Source organism: Martes martes, assembly GCF_963455335.1.
Source record: "Martes martes genome assembly, chromosome: 5".
In the NCBI taxonomy this organism is placed as follows: domain Eukaryota; kingdom Metazoa; phylum Chordata; class Mammalia; order Carnivora; family Mustelidae; genus Martes; species Martes martes.
In genome coordinates, this window is record NC_137892.1 from 73,055,995 (window position 1) to 73,074,103 (window position 18,109).

The 18,109-nt window shown below is 35.3% G+C and overlaps 1 protein-coding gene across 1 annotated transcript in view; it reads right to left on the reverse strand.

The window, feature by feature from the left end:
- Positions 1-420: 420 nt before the first annotated feature.
- The window catches only part of CWC27 (CWC27 spliceosome associated cyclophilin), a 199,926-nt gene continuing 182,237 nt past the window's right edge, over positions 421-18,109 (reverse strand). The window contains exon 14 of the mRNA XM_080804248.1: positions 421-1,014. Coding sequence (XP_080660374.1) covers positions 852-1,014 — 163 coding nt within the window. The 3' untranslated portion in view covers positions 421-851. The remainder of the gene's footprint in view (positions 1,015-18,109) is intronic.

The window sequence follows — 18,109 nt, forward strand, 5'->3', positions numbered from 1 at the left end:
ATTTGAGGATTTGGATTCTAGAAAAACTGGGTAAAATACAGATAATATATAGTAAATAACCAGTATGAGTGGTTTTCAACAAGGCTAAATTCTTTATGAGTTAGTTCTCTTGCTATAATGGGAACTCTGCATGTTCTCCTGCTGTTGCTATGCTGAGAAGGGCAGGGGAGTAGACTGGTAGCCCTATATCAGCCAGTGTGTGCAGTAAAGTTTGGCTGATATAACTCAGTGTATTAATGTCTTGATTACCTTTATAAAACCCAGGTGCTGGCTTAGATGAAGGTGAGAATATTCCCTTGGGGAATCCTCGAGCATTATGGCATGGGGCTACTGAGTCTTACTGATGTGGCTATTTTTAGATACTTAGATCCAAAACAACAACAACAAAAATCGATCTTTATATTATGTATTTTTTTTATTACATTCCAAGTTGAGTAATGTGATAACAGAATGCCAGGGAGGTTTCCCTTAAATACTCTTTCTTGCAAGAACTTCTTATAAAAAAAATATTGAAAACGAAGCCTTTATATATTTAGGATAAAGAGATACACACAGGCTGGCACAGCCTACAAATAGTTAACATGTAAACTGGCAGGAAAATTATTTTATTTCAGATTTAGCAATATAAAAGTTCAAACGGGGGAAAAAGCATGTATTGGTAAACAAAAACATTTGCTTAAATCATTCCACAATTTACATAACAAGATAACTGTCCTTCAAAACCAGACAACAGGTTCGAAAATACTTCTTTTCACACCCTTATAAGTGATGCTGTTGGGAACAATGGCTGTTATGAGGCCATTTATTACAGGAACATTTCTAGCTAGTTCTAGTTAAACATCACTGTTTTTTTATCTTCTTTCTTTTTTCTCTCTCATCAGCTTTTTGCTTTCTTCTCGTCTTCTCTTATTCACTGGATTCCGAGGATCATAGATTTCGAATGTATCTGAATCTTGCATGCTTGCGTCTTTCACTTTTCTGGTTTTATCCTCAAATTGAAGTACATGTGACATCCTGAAGAGGGAGAGAGATGGTTCAGTGATTTTGGCAGGAGAACAGAAAGTAGAAATTTTATACTATACTGTCCTTGGCATAATGAACCATAAGGGTACAGAACACCAACATGGGTTTATTGTTTATTGGTGCTTATACCACATGGAAACCAACTTCTCAGAAAACACTTAAATTTGAAAAACATGTCTGGAGTTTGTTCTGTTGCTTTGTATTTTTAGTAATGAGTCTCTCTGCCTCAGTCTTCACTTGAAGGTCCTTTCCTGATGGGAGGTTAAGGAATTCTACCCAGAAGTGTCCCTTCAACTAAACTCAAGAGAGCATTTTGCCAACTTCCTTTAAAGAGCACAGTCACTTAGCCAGAGTGGGCAGGGTTGCAGGGCAGAACTCCAGACAACAAACCAGCCCTATCTGATCTTTTTGTTTTCAGCAGTTAAAGGGGTCAAGAGTCAGGAATGTGTTAAGAAAATTCTTGTTCAAATGGTATTAAGACTGCCTTTTCTGGGGAGCTGCAGGGTAAAAAAAAAAAAAAAAGAAGATTTTTTTTTTTTTCGTGCAAAAGGAAACTAAGCTTTGGCATAACTCCATGGACTAATTTCCTCCTCTTACTGTTGATTACAACAAATTTAACCACCCTGCTTTCCCACTTTATCAAATGCTTACTGGTCTTAAGGTATCAACATGTGCTTGAATCATAAGTGGTCATAAGCTGGCTATCCTTAGCAGCAGGGAAATATGTAAGTGATTAGCTCTGCCCCCATTAGGAGGTGTCAGAAATAAATGGAGAAGTCAAAGACCAGATTTCAGGGCAGCTGAATGAATCTGGAAAGAGAAAAGTTCAGTTTTGACAATATAAACAAAACTACTAAGGCTTTTCCCACTTGTTAGTTAAGCAATTTTAAAGTGGGCATACCCAACACTTTTATCACAGCTGATAGGGCTAAATTGCCTATAGGATTAACACTCCCCATACACCCGTTGTAACTTTCACATGAAACCCAAATATTACATTAATTTCTTTCCCCTGAACAAGCAGAGACTTGGGCAGTAGGTACCAACACAAATCCCCCCACCCCTTTTCCCTGCAGTAGCACAAATGCTGAGTGAAGTTTACTTATGTGATAAACTCTCATGGATATATTTAGGTTTTGAAGAAAAGATTTTGTAGAGAAATAAAATTTTACAATATTAGTGGTACTTAGCATTCAGTAGCTACTGTTTTTGAGGGCTGACAAGTTGAGTCTTAACTACCATTCCCACCTCTTCCATCCCAGAAAAGCTTACTGGAATGCAATTAGTACAAGTGATATTATTATACAGATGACCTAGAATTTACTTTAAGTTACTAAATGAGGTAAGTCACACGCACATTTTAATCCTCTCTTATTAATAATTTGTTATTTGCATCAGATTTCATAACTAATTTCAATACATGAAAATGCCCTATCACCTGTCAGAACTGCTGACTTCTTACATTTCTCTTGCTTTAGTAAACACCGTTTTTTACAAAAGGCATCATATGAGATCTTGCCATTTACAACACAGGTGGACCTAGAGGGTATTATGTTTACTGAAATAAGTCAACGACAAGTACCATATTATTTCACTTAGATGTACAATCTAAAAAACCAAACAAACCAATTAACAAACAAACGGAACCAGACCTATAAATACAGAGAACAAACTTTGGGAACAAACAGAGGGGAGAGGGGTGGGAAGACGGGCCAGATGGGTAAAGAGGTGTGGGATGTACAGGCTTCCCATTATGGAATGAATAAGTCATGGAAATAAAAGGCATAGCATAAGGAATATAGTCAACGACATTGTAATAGTGTTGCATGGTGACAGATGGTAGCTACACTTATGGTGAGCATGGTATAAGGTGCAGATAATTGAATCACTATGTTGTACACCTAAATCTAATATAACACTGTATGGCAACTATATAAAAAAGGAAAAGAAAGAAACAAAACAACAACAAAAAAGAAAATCAGAAAATATAGTGACTTCTTTATCATAGCAAGTACAGTAGAAAAACCATGCTGATAGATAATTTCAGAAATGGTGATACTGAGGCCCATGCTTCCTTAGTTTCCACTTTAAATTGTTTCTATCTTCTTTTAAGATGAACAGATAGATTTAATGGAAGAAATAGAAAAAAGAGCTCTGAATTAAGTTTATGGTAACAGAATAAATAGCATCAATTTTATCATGGATAATCACATAATTTGGTAGGATAAATCTGTAGATTCTCTGTGGGAGGAAGAAGGTAGGGTATTCATAGGTTTTGATTACAACTTTTCAATTGGAGATACTAATAAAATCCTGGAAGCTACAAGTATGAAAGTAAAAGGAAATGCATCATAGGATCATTGGTTATTTAAATGGATTCCTCAAGTCTGATTTTCTTATGCTTTCAATTACCTACAGTGTTTACATATTAGCTTCTGAGAATAAAAAAACTCCAACTCCTAGAAAAAGGCTGATTGTTCTACATTCATGGTTAACGAAGAACAACTAGAACCACTTTGAAACATAATCAAACTGGATTTAATCAATTAATGATGATCTGCCTAGACCTAAATGTCAGTGACAACTCAGTTCAGTAAATACACCTTTGAAAACCAACTAGTCAGTGAGAGCTTTATGCTTTTGACAGTCCGCTATCAGTCAGTGGTAGACTCTCTACTGAACATGTTTCTGAAACCAACCAATCACCGACAGTCTCTTGTCGGTAATGGGCTTCTGAGGCTGTCAATCCCTAAATAATCTCTGACCCCAAAACTCTATATTAAAGATTTGCAACCCACTTTGCCCAGGGACTGGGCCTAAAAGCATAGCTCTTCCTTACTTAAGTAATAAACTTTTTGTTTCAGGTAATAAGAGGTGGTCTTTTTCTTTGACATGTCTTACGATCTATTCTGCATTCCCCACAGAGTATACTTTTTAGGAATTGTAAGTGTATTTGCACTTTTGAGGAACAAGTTTAGAAGGATGGCAGGATGTCCTTTTGAAGGTTCTTTACCACACATTGTGGGAGTACAGACCCTACATTGCATTTCAGTAAGTGTTTAGCAAATGATTCTTGTGCAGATACCTAAGCCGAAACCAGGAAGTAGCTCAAAACATACCCTTTAAAACAATTTTATTCAATATTCCTGTATTGATAGTGAAAAACAAAACCACTGTCCTTAACTTATTAATATCTTTCTATGTAAAAATTTTCTATTTCAAAAATTGTTGCTTTCTCTGTCCAAAAATACAGATGGATTTTTTGGTAATATCCATTTCTATTAGGACTGCCCACATTTCAAAAATGACTTTACCAGAACTTGTCAATTAAAACCTTATAGGCACCTTCCTCCTTTCTATCCCATGAGAGTATCTTGCAACTATTGGATTTAGTTGGCTCTGGTATAAGAATTGAACTCTAAACATGTGAACAACAGCACAAAGTCCACAAAGAGAAACAGATTTTTCTACAAATTTGAAAAAAACAGAAAGCTGTAAATTAAAGTAGCTGTCTTTTTCAACTGTTTGTTTCATACACCACTGCATTAAACAAGTCCAACATTTTGATTAATAACAAACCTAAACCCAGAGGAAATAAGGGGCTATCAGCTTACAAACTACTTCAGCTTTAATATCATAATACTTAGCATGGCTGGTTACTCAGCAATAATATTTAATCTTTAATAGAAATAAAAGCATAATCAAATGGTTCACCCATTTATCTTTCAACATGCTTTGGTCACTTCATTTTAAAAAGCAGAACAAAACAGTTATTATGATTTTCAGCATAATAAACTCCTGACCTATGTGCCTCCATAAATCACAGACTGCATGAATTGAAAGCATGCCCACATTTTACAGTCTCCTGTGAGAATACACATGCAGACTTATACTATAGACTTAACTCAAGTACATAAGGTCTGGTCATTTACAATATTGTATGTCCTGATAACTCAATACTATTCACTCTGTGTCTGGTCATGGAACTGGCCCAACAAGAGCAGTTAATTTTTTGGAATTAATTGCACACTGATCATTTACATATGAACATTTTAGAACTTGTTCACTTGAAGGCAAAGACAAAAAATTCAGTTCCCTTTAATAAAAAATTTACATAAGCTCAGATTCTCAAATAAGAACACTGACTTCAGTGTGTTACAGAAATATGGAGGTTTACATTTTCATAGAGGTTATTTGGTAGAATAGGTCCCCCCCCCCCCACCGTGGGGTTGTATGAAATTATGAACAAAGTAAACAACTGATTCTTCAAAAAGGACCTGGACCTTGACTAAACTCACTAATCTGACATTCAGTTTTTAAAGTTCTCCCAAATAGTGAAATAGATTAAGAAATGACAGCAATTAATATTAATGGAGAACACAAGAAAGGTACTTATTCTCAAACATACAGTAAGTAGTGCAATATAGAATTCCAGAATAATTTGTTTCTGACTAAAATGCATTAAGATTACTTATGCTTCTATTGTAAATAGCCATCTTTTTCTCAGGAAATCTATAAACTACTCCTTCCCAAGTCTCACCAATTTAGGAACTTACCACCCCATCCTTAGACTTTGGTAGGTGTTCTAACTGTTCTACAACTCTACTATTTCTCCTTCCAATCCTGCAAAGGTTCTAAAATAATCTTAAGTTTTTTTTAAATTAAGTAGGTTCCACACCCAACACAGGGCTTGAACTCACAACCTCAAGATGGAGAGTACATGCTCTATTGACTGAGTCAGCCACATGCCCCTAAAATAATCTTTCTAATATATTTCTTTGACCAGGAATTACTGACTATTGTATTAGACTGAACTACCTCAGCCAGACCCTTAAAACTCTCTAACAACTACATCTTCCTATCTTACCAACCTTATTTTGTTTCTTTCATCATTTACCCTTTTGTAACTGGCTATCCACTTAATTGTGAACAGACCACCAGTTATTTGAGACGGTTTGAGTCTTGCTCATAATTGTATTCCCAGTACCGAGAATGGTGATTTGTGTTGTAAAGCAAAAACCCCCAGATCCTTTGTACTGGCCAGGGAATGTCTTTTATTTCTGTGATAAACTTTTAAAATGTCTAATAGGCCTGCACAAAGTCTCATGCTCAGCACAAGCCCACCTTTTCATGACCTCTCATAGCTCAGCACATACTGATTGCTGCTTTTCCACTGTCCTCCTATCACTTAATGGCTAGTTGTACTCATAGACTTCAGTGGAAGCATGCCTTATCTTCTTTTCTACTGACTATGGTTCCTACTGTAAAACTAGATAGGTTTTTTTATTTTTAATTTTTTTATTAAGTAAACTCTGTGTGCAACATGGGGCTTGCACTCATGACCCCGAGATCAAGAGTCACATGCCCCACTGACTGAGAAAGGAAGGTGCTCCTTGATAGATACTTTTTAAAGCAGTTTCACATAGACTAATCCTAGAGCCCTGCATCAAACACAGGCTGTACGTCAGAATCAATCGGGTAGCTTTAAAAACTATGCCAGGCTTCTACCTCCAGAGGTATTAATTTAACTGTGCTGGGATGGGGCCCCAGCATTGGTAATTAAGTTGGTAATTAAAATTTTTTCCTGGTGATTTTAAAATACAGTCAAAGTTAAGACTACAGCACTGAAGTTTAAGAATCTTTACATTTTCACATTGATTTATTTCATCAGCCATTTGTTCTGGCCCCTTCAGAGACGAACATCCAGTTTCTAATGATGAACTACTCATATACTTGAAGAAGCATAAGTGGCCTCTGAGCTCATTAACTGAATAATCTCAAGTGTATTATCCTTTTCTTATATATTATTTGAAGATAAGGCAAGAAACTGGACTTAATTCTTCACTCCACAAACATCTGAGGACATATTATGTGTGAGAACCTGTTTCAGACACCGGGGACACAAGCCAAATATGACCCAGGCCCTGCCATCCTAAAGTGAACAGTCTGTTAGGGAGATGCACACACAGACACCAGAACAAATGCACGTTTTGGGATTGCCTGCAAAGCGTGAGGTGACAATAAGAACATCTACAGACACAGCTCTTCACAAAAAGCTTTCACATGTTGTTTGCTATAATCTTCACAGTAGTAGTAGTATGGGGGAGGCAGGAAAGATGTTGTTATCACCCCCACTGCACAGGGAATTTGTGAGATTCATGGTCAAGAAACTTGTAGCTGGTAAGTAGTTGGTGAGGTACTCTACTAAATGTCTTCAGAGGTAAGAAATTTTCATAATGTGAAGATGAATTTAACTTTAGGAATAATCTGAAAGTTAATTCAGTGCTAAATTGAGTGAGTAGGTTAAAAAAAGATCAGATTGGGTAGTGCTTATTTTGAACTAAAATTTTTTTTAAAAATCCAACTATAAAGAGACAAGAATGATTATTTGTTTAGCTCCCAGGCTGGCCTTTAAAGCAATTCCAAAAGAGAAGTTCCACAAATATCTTGAGCAACGTAAGAGGCTCTTTGGGAAAAGATACCTCTCTTTTAGATGAAAACTTGCTAAAAAAAAAAAAAAGTAATTTTCACTGTAAATTTTTATCCCATTATTGTCTTTAGTAGTGCCTAGAATCTCAGTCTCAGTTTCACCTTATACTTCCTAAAATGAGGATGCTAGGTTGGGACACCCCCTTCAGCTGGAGTCCCAAAGCGGGAGAGCCAAGGGCCCATAGCCTGCCCCTCTGAGGGTGGGTGGTTGGCAGTCTCTTATCAGTCATCTAATTAGTAAGGAGTGCACTGTGGTTGATGATGATATCCAGGTCTTTTCTGTTATATATATATTTTTCAAAGATGCAAATCTAGCCATGAAAACTTCTGTTCTAAATCCTTCGGTGCTCCCCATTGTCTACACAATGAAACCCAAATTTCTTATTTGGACTCTGTAATTTGGTTTTTGATTCCAAGTTCCTGTATCACCTTCTCTGATCCCATTTATACCCCAGACATCCTGAACTACTTGCAGTTTCCTGAACAAAACCTGCTCTTTCCTGCCTCTCTATGGTGATACATTTCTCTCCCTTGCGTTGGCTGAGGTGTCATCCCTTGTGGGAACCAGAACCTGATTCCTCTCCTGGCCTGTCCTCTTTTTCCAGGGGGGTTAGGTCCTCTTCTGTACATTCTCTAGTTTAGGCTCCCTCACTAGACTGCAGTTGACTCAGTTTTACTTGCCTTTGCACCAGCACCAGTCACCAATGCTTGGCAAGAGGAACACGCTCAATAAATTTTTGATGAATTAATAAATGTTTCTGGGTAACCAGTCACTTCTGGTGACTTCTAAAACCTTTGGCTAGAATTCTGAATTTTTTTTTACCATTCTCCTTAATAATATTAATATATATAATTCTGAATTATTTAGCTATTACGTTTATAAACCCTTGTGTTTTTTAGGTCAGTAACTCTCAAACTCTACAATACCAGAGAAAAGGTTAATATTTCAAAAAGCTAAAACAAAGTATTCCCACCACTACTAATTTTATGTTATGAAAATCCAACACTTATCTTCCTCAAATGACCACTTAAATTGCCTATGGATTGACATTTGTCTTTTGTACTCTTTGTCTTTGAGATCTGAGGTGGGGGCGAAACACGTATGTTGTCCTCAGACAGCCTCCCTTGACTTGCGTTGAATGACCTTGCCATTCTTTGTGAAACTGTCATCCTCATAATTTGTCTTTAGTATACTGTGTTGACAGCTTCTCATTTCTCTGTTAAATTAGAATTCCTAAGAAACCCAACTAAATAACTCCTAGTTATTTTTTAAGTTTATTATTCTATAGTACTACAGATAAGAAACTTAAATGATCTGGTTGAAGGTTTCTTTTGAGGGGGAGGACTGGAAAGGAGATTTGCATTTGAAAAGCAAAAATAGCCCTTTTTGTTTTTAAAGAAAAATTTCAGCAAGACAAAACATTTTTCAAGTTTTGCCCACATTTGATTCTTTGAAAGGACCACACCCTGCTCTGTATCATAGATGGCCTGCAGCTTACTCTTTCCACGTCAATTCTCTGGAATGTCCTACCACCCCCTTCCCACTGGTCTGTGTCCCCTGTCCTTTCAAAGCCCAAGTGTAATTCCCATTCCCTTATAAAAATCTTCTGACTGTCCTGGCTTTCAGTATCTATTCTTACTTTTGAGTTCTCTGACACTTTCTATGGAAAGTTTTGTGCACTGCAGTTGGAAGACCTGGAGTTTGAGTTATAGTTCAGTCACTAAATATTACTGTAGGAAAGTTACATAGCTTTTCAGGCCTGTTTCTTCATCTGTGAAGAGGAGATTGTGATATGCGCCCTAGTTATGTCACATAATTAGAATGAGATTCAAACATCATGCCTCCACCAAGTCCAACACTTATTATTTCAATTTATTTTGTATTTTGTATATATGTGCTACACATAAAATGTGCTTGTATAAAGTTATCATTTCATGATATTCTATTCTACTACGTAGACTTTTTCAAGTGTTTTTGTGTACACCATCATACATACATAACTTATTTGATCTTGCTTACTTTGAAGGCCTGTATGTATATTTTAAAATATATCCAATCTTGGGTGCCTTGGTGGCTCAGTTGGTTAAGCAACTGCCTTCAGCTCAGGTCATGATCCCAGGGTCCTGGGACTGAGCCCCGCATCAGGCTCCCTGCTTAGTGGGAGGCCTGCTTCTCCCTCTCCCACTAAATGGATAAAATCTTAAAAAAAAAAAAAAGTAAAAATAAAAAATAAACAAAAATCATCTGTAATTCCATAGCTCATCAATAATTATTGTAAACTTATACAGGTACATCACTTCCTGTACTTTTCCTGTGCATCTCTATGAACATATATATATATATGCGCGTATGTACTGTAATATATATATGTGTGTGTATATATATATATGGATATTTTTGTGTGTGTGTATGAAGGGATCATAATGCATATATTTTATAAAGTTTATAATTGGCATTTCATACCCAACTATACCACGATCATCTTTACATGGATAACTCTACTTTTTTATTTTTTTTAAGATTTTATTTATTTATTTGAGAGAGAGAGAGAGAGAGAGTGCACGAGTGGTGGGGAGGGGTAGAGAGAGACGGAGAAGCAGACTCCCTGCTGAAGAAGGAGCCAGACATGGGGCTCAATCCTCTGACTCTGGGATCACGACCCAAGCCAAAGGCAGACACTTAACCTACTGAGCCACCCAGGGACCCTGGATAACTATACTTCTGTATCATTTAATTAGCTTTCTAGTATTTGGGGGTGCTTGAGTGGCTCAAATGGTTAATTGGTCTGCCTTCAGCCCAAGCCATAATCTCAGGGTCCTGGGATCTAGCCCTACGTTGGGCTCCCTGCTCAGTGCAGCCCTAGGTTGGGCTTCTCCCTTTCCCTCTGCTCCTCCTCACTGCTTGTACTGTCTTTCTCTCAAATAAATAAATAAAATCTAAAAAAAAAATGTCTAATAGTTTATCCTATAGATAATTTACAATCAACCCTGTGTTGTAGGATTCTTAGGCTTGTTCAGATTTTCACCTTTATAAACAAAATGCTGCTAATAATATCTATGTGAATAAGAGAAATTTGGATTTTCTTATTTGTAGAAATTTTGTGGAGGAAAGGCTGGTACAGTATTCTTTCTTTTGGTAGCATAATTCTTTTTCTTTCAGAAATGACCCTCTCCACTCTCAGTCCAGGTTGTTGTAGTGAGATGACATTTGCTGTCCTTGTCCCAGTAAGGGGACTCATGTAATAGGCCTGCCCAGAATAACCAGTGCTTACATCAGGGTATGGGCATTTGAATTTGAAAAGGCCAAACAGAATTGGTTCCAGAACTTTTCCTGGAACCATTAGGTTGATCATAATATAATCCTAGAGGTTCTGACGGCCATCTTTGGCACCCCCTAGGGGAAGCCTGGCCTACGGATGAGGCCAACTGAGAGGAAAATGGAGCCAGGAGACAGAAAAAAGAGAATGCTGGTGGAATTCTCTGGTCTACTCATGCCCTAGCTTTACTTCTTAAACTTCCTTTGCTGATAGAGTCCCCATTTTTGTTTAAGATATTTCTATCATTTGTAATAGAGAATCTTTACTAACATTTAGGATACATTCCCAGAAGTAGAATTCGTAGGACAACGACTTGTACAGTTTTAAGGTATTTCATATGAATGGTCTATCTTCACTCCAGAGAGGATTTATCAATTTACACCCTCATTGGCAAAGTGCCTTATTTTCCTTAATAGCTTTTGTTTTCCCTTTTCTCCCATGTTTTTGGCTATCTGTATTTCTTCTTTTGTGATATGCGTGTCTATCCTTCACCCATTGGGAAAAAACGTGATATTCAGCTTTTCCATTTGGATTTGTGAGAAATTTTACTATATAAATATATAAAACTATATATATATATAGTTTTATATATATATAAAGAATATAAATATATATATATAAAGAATATAAATCTATATTCATCATATATATTGAAAATGCCTTTTCTAGCTTATCATTTGTCCTTTAATTTTGTTTTTTTCTGTTGAGTTTTACTTACCTATTTCCCTTCTTCCTCCCTCCACCCCTCTTTCCTTCTTTCCACCCTCTGATATAGAATTTTACAATTTTTTATATAGCATTGTGAGCAGCCTCTTCCTTTGTGGTCTCTGTCCTTAAAGTCATACTTAAGTCTTTCTTCACATTAATACCATGTAAATTACCCACCTAAATTTTCAACACCACTTTTATAGTTTTCTTTTCATAATTTTGGCATCTGACTGGGAAAGATCATTACTTTCTTACTCTTAAACAACATTTCTCAAAATTTGTTTATTTTTTAAAATAGATTCTGTTTTTTTAAGAGGTTTAGATTTACAGAAAAATTGAGCAGTTAGTACAGAGAGTTTCCTTATACCCTCAAACCAGTTTTCTCTATTATTACCATCTCATGTTAGTATGGTACATTTATTACACTTAATGAACCAATATTGATATCTTGTTATAAAATCCATAGCTTATTTACATTTCCTTAGTGTTATGGACTAAACTGTGTTCCCCCAAATTCGTTAATTGAAGACCTAACTCCCAATATGACTGTCTTTGGAGATATGGCCTTTATAGAGGTAATTAAGATAAAATGTCATTCTGCAATACGAATGTTGAATAATTATGTCGCACATCTGAAACTAATGTTATATGTTAATTATACTTCAATTAAAAAAAGATTACATGAGGTCATAAAGGTGTGCCTTAATCCAAAGAGAACTAATGTTCCTAAAAGAAGAGGAAGAACCACGAAGAGCACATGCACACAGAGAAAAGGCCATGTGATAACAGAACAAGAAGGTGGCTATCTGCAAGCTAAGGAAGGAGGTCTCATTAGAAATCAACCCTGCTGACACTTTCATCTTAGACTTCTAGCCTCCGAAACTGTGAGAAAATAAATTTCTATTGTTTAAGCCACCTAGTCTGTGGAATTTTGTTATGGTAGCCCTAGGAGATTAATACACTTAGCTTTTACCTAATGTCCCTTTTTCTATTCCAGTATCCCAATCAGGATATCACATTCGTTGTCATGTCTCCTTAGGCTATTCTTGGCTATGGTGATTTCTCAGAATTTCCTTGTTTTGATCCCTTTGACAGCTTACAGGAGTACTGGTTGGGTATTTTGTGGGATGCCTACACTGATGGAAATTATCTGATGTTTTTCTCATGATCACAGTGGGCTTGTGGGCTACTGGGAGGAAGACCACAATGTAAAGTGCAATTTTCATTACATTATATCAAAAGCAAATACTACCAACATGATTTATGATACTGATGTTGACCTTGATCACCTCACTGAGTGCTTGTCAGTTTTCTCCACTCAAAAGTTACTCTATGCCCTCCCCAGCCCCGGCCCCAGCTTTCCATCTTGTACTCTTTGGAGCGAACTTATTATGCATAGCCCATACCTAAGGAGTGAGAAGTTATGCTTTCCTACTCTTTCTTAAAAAATTTCTTGGCTATTTTTGCTTCCATATTTTTCTCCATCCTTCAACTGGTATTTTTATTTGGGTTATATTAGGTTTATGAAATAATTTTGAGATAATTTGTTTTTTGTTAAAAATTAAGCATTTTAGAAACATAGTATACCTATTTAGCTGTAAAACAGGTTGCATTTTCTTTTTTTTTTTTTTTAATTTTATTTATTTATTTGACAGACAGAGATCACAAGTAGGCAGAGAGAGAGAGGAGGAAGCAGGCTCCCGGCTGAGCAGAGAGCCCAATGTGGGGCTCAATCCCAGGACACTGGGATCATGACCTGAGCTGAAGGCAGAGGCTTAACCCACTGAGCCACCCAGGCGCCCCCAGGTTGCATTTTCTTAATTAAAAAAAAAAAATGTTTTCTGGGCACCTGGGTGGCTCAGTTGGCTTAGCGTTTTCCTTTGGCTCGGGTCATGATCTCAGGGTCCTGGGATCCAGCCCCATATCGGGCTCCCTGTTTAGTGGTGAGTCTGCTTCTCTCTTTCCCTCTGCCCCTATTTGTGCTTTCTTTCTCAAATAATAAAATCTTTTAAAAAATGTTTTCTAAGTGATTATTTTAGAGCAGTAATTAATTGATTAACTGATACTGATCTGTGTGTATTTATTTTGTATCTGGCCACAATACTGAAGTCTTAGAACTTCTGGTAGATAACTTTGGATTTTCTAGATCTGCAAATAACTTGGTTTCTTCCATTCCATTTTACATATAAGTAACTAAAGAGAAGATATTGAACTTATTTATCAAACTGGAACCTGCTTCCCAGTTCACAGTCTAGAAACTTTGGAAGTCTAAAGATGACAGATACTGTTACAGGTACTTTTGCTGCTAATGAAAAATAAAGATCAAAATAATTTCTGCAGAAAAACCAAGTTAAACATTTGGTACTTATTATAATTTTAAGAAAGTATATCTAATAATAAGCTTTTAGTTTTCCTTCAAATGAATTAATTAAAACTCATCATATAGAGAATAATGACATTATCAACCCCAAATATTACAACTCTTTTTTTATGTGATTCTGTGTTCATTTTTGATACTGTTTAAAATGTAAATGGCAATTTTGTTTAAACTTTTGACATCTTCATATGATTTCTAGAATATATTTTAAAATATCAATTGGATGATTCTTTCATTTTGATAGTATTTTAACTATCAAAATGTAATATTTAGGTGAAAACCATATAAATTTTTAATTTTAGAACTTTTCTCCATCACTGATTACAAGTAACTTAGGGTTCTCTTTTCACAAATGTTAAAGCTTCTTTAGGAATTAAGAAGTTAAAGGGTTAAAGTATCACTACATATGAAAGTACTGTGAGTCTTTTTTTAACATGAATTGGATAGTAGAAATGACAGTAATTCATATGAAGAGACAGACAAAACATGAGTGAGGCCAGCGATCAAAATGTATTAAAAAAAAAAACCAAACATCCAGGAAAGTGAAGTTACTGGGATTCTTCATGTCTAGCAGAGTAAGGCAACACAGGACAGAGGTGACTGAGAAGCAGAAGAGGCTAAACAAGAGGAGAAAATCAAGGAGGAAAAGGATGAAAGAACACTCAAAATGGGAGACAAACAGTGACTTAAAGGAAGCAGAGAAAAATGCAGACAGAAGTGGCCAAAACTTAGAAGAGTGATTTAAAAATTGACAGTAGGAGGACAACAGTAACAAAAATAAAATTATATATTTTTAAATATTTGAAATACAAATGAAGATATGTATAGGAAAATAGAACATTAGGTAAACCAAGAAAGATGCTGGCCTATGGAAAAAGAAAACAAAGATAAACACCAGTGGAATTTTTTTTACTCTTTACCATTAATGTGGGAAAATTTCCTTTCTTCTGAATTTTGAATGAATGTTAATATTTAGTATTTCTTCCTTGGTTTGGGGTTTTGAAAAGTCAACTCTTAAAAAACCCTTTTGTTTCCATCATTTAAAAAGAAAAAAAATAATCCTCATAGAGTGTCTTTAATAAATATTGAGTATTGTTGGAGCAAAAGTGAAAGATGTAATTTTTAAAAATATTTTCATCAGCATGGGAATAACTTCTCAGCTTTCCTGCCTATCTAACATGCTTCACACTCAGTAGGATACAGGTGGAAAGATTTAAGAAGCTTTCCAGAATAAATCTGTAATACACATTCTAACACCTGCCCTGGGGTTTAACCAACTGGTCAGCCAATAACATTTAATCTGTGGCTAGTGAACTAACAAAACAATTTGGGAAGATGGAGTTCTCAGTCAAAAAGTCCCGGTAAGCAGCTGGGGTACATGGCTATCTGCCCATCTCTCTCAGAACAAATCCATGAACAAAGCAAACTTACCTAATGTGACAGAAATTTATTTCAGTTCAAACTGTATAAAAGCAGAGTCAATGCAGAAGAGTTTTCTTTAGACAGAAAAAAAAGGCAGAAAAAGGTGACTTCGGGGATTGGTCAGAGGGCTTAGAAATAAAATAACCACCTTTCCATGGTCAGCAACTCTGACAAGTTCCTATTTATGAAGTATCTCATTTGGTCTTCTGCAGCATTATTTACAGTCCTTAATAAAATGAACACTAATTAGGGAACAAGGTTTATAATCCTATTCCTTGTTTCATTTTATCACTACTTTAGAATTTGGCTAAGAGGAATAGAAGAAAAACATTTACATTATACTGAGCTTGTAATTCTCTGTTCTCTAAAGTGATGACGTTCTTTTGCATTATATTTAAATTTCATTTTCAATTGATATGCCCTCCACCCCACCCTTTTCTTAATACCAGCTCAAGGAGAAAAAACTATTTCATTAATGAGGCATTACTGTTTACCATAAAATTATCAAATCTCAAATTTATTTTATCTCAAAAAGAATTATGATAAAAACTAAAGTTATCTACTGCAACTTCTGGGTTAATTAAAAGGTCATAAAATTTGTCAAACATTATAGAAATGGTATAAATTCCAATCATTATTTTGATAGATCTACTAACAAATACAGAGGAATTACTTTTCAAAAATAACAATGACAGTATCAAAAATGAGAATAACAAAACATTTATTGAGCACTGATACCCTGCTAAATCCTCTAAAAAAAGTATTTCATTTAATCCACAAACTAACCTATCAGAATTACAGTTTAACCTATCCTATTACAGTTTAAGGAACAGGATTAGGAAGATTATACAATTTGCCTAAAATCACACAGCTAGTAAATTTCCAAGTGGGGATTCAAAGCAGGTCTGACTCCAAATCCTATACTCATAACCAATCTATTCTTTATATTCCCATGGAAAATTATGACTAAATGTGGCTAAATGAGGAGCTTCTTTTTAAGTTAAACTTTTAAATAACCTTCTGAATTTTAATTCTTCAGATAATATAGGGTTTATAATATTAGGGACATGGACTTAATATCTACCATGATTTTAAGGGAGATAGACAATTTTTGACCAAAAATTTATAATAAAGTCCTGAAGTCACTTGTTTGGCCTTGTTACCACAGTTTACAAAACAACAACACTGCTTTAGCAAGCAAATGTGAAAAATATGTAGGCTAGCTCAGTTAGAGAAATTGTTACAGTATAAAATCACACACACACACACACACACACATACACAATTGAACTAAGCATGATTAGCTGTTTTTGAGATCTACCACTTACTAGCTATGAGATCTTGACCAAAATTACTTAACCTTTCTGTGCTTCAGATTCTTCCCACATAATCTGGGCATAAGAGTAAGATCTAGCTTATAGGTTTAAACAAGATTGGTGCTTTGTACATGTTCAGTAAAAGTTAGCTCCTTCTTATAACTTTTATTTCTACTAAAAAACAGACCAAGCCGAACATTTTAAATATCATGGCCAACTGAATTAGCTGCACACAAGGAACAGAAAGAACATTATTATTACATTTAACTTGGTTATCTTCAATAATACCAGAGAGGAAAAGGGGTGTTAATAATTCAAAATGGTAGGTAGTAGGAAGAATATTAATGAATGTCTTTGGAAGATGACTTTGTGGCTTGCATATATATATATATATATATATATATATATGGCCACCCTAGATGTCCTGGGGATTGACATCATGTAAAATAAAAGTGAGATGTTATCCACTGTATGACTTTGTTAATCCTTTGTGCTTTTTTGTTCAGTACCAGGGAGATGGAAAAAATTCTGATGAAACTTCTCATAAAACATTTATAAACTTATACTATAAAATGGCAATCAAATATCCTAGATTTTGTTCTTTTTTTATTCTTCATGCTACTTATTTTCCACATGCAATCTTTTCCATTACTTTGAAGGTAGGGAGTTTGTCTAAAGACTGATTATTTCCTTTTTGGCACTGGGGCTGCAATTCAGGTAGTGGCCACCTGTTAAATAATGGGACTTTTTATTGATTCCATGGTCAATTGTCTAAGATTTTCCCAGGTGTGGTTACCTCAGAGAAAATACGGATGGAGCAACATTATCCAGATGCTTAAGCTTTTAAAGTAAAAATATGTATTGAACAATAAAGGTCCAACTTGCTTACCAGATATTAAATAGTATTATATGGCTACAATAATTTAGTAGTGAAGTCCTGACACAGGAGTAGACAGAAAAATCAATGTAAAATAATGAAACTGACCCAAAAATATTCCTAAGTCCTTACTCTATGTAAAGGATGTGTTTAATAGCAGTAGAGGAAAACACAGGACTATTCAACTGTGGAAGTTAGCAATATAGAAAAAAGTGCTGCAAGAGTAATTTAACATAATCACAAAATAATCAATTCCAGGTAAAGATGTCAATTAAAAATAAAAATAAAATTATAAAACACTAGAGAAAGATACAAGTAGGTATTTATATAATCCTGGCATTATGAAAACCTAAAGAGTGACACTGGGCCACAAACATGAAGAAAAAATTGGCAGATTTAGCAACGCACATTTAAAGCTCCACGTTAAAAACAAAACAAAACAAAACAACCCCCCCCACCAATCATAATGGCAAACTAGTAAAAATATTTAAAACCAAAAATATTTTTCATATTTAAGAAATTTTGTAAATCAGCAAGAAATATATAATCATACAATAAACAGCCACCACCACAAGGTATG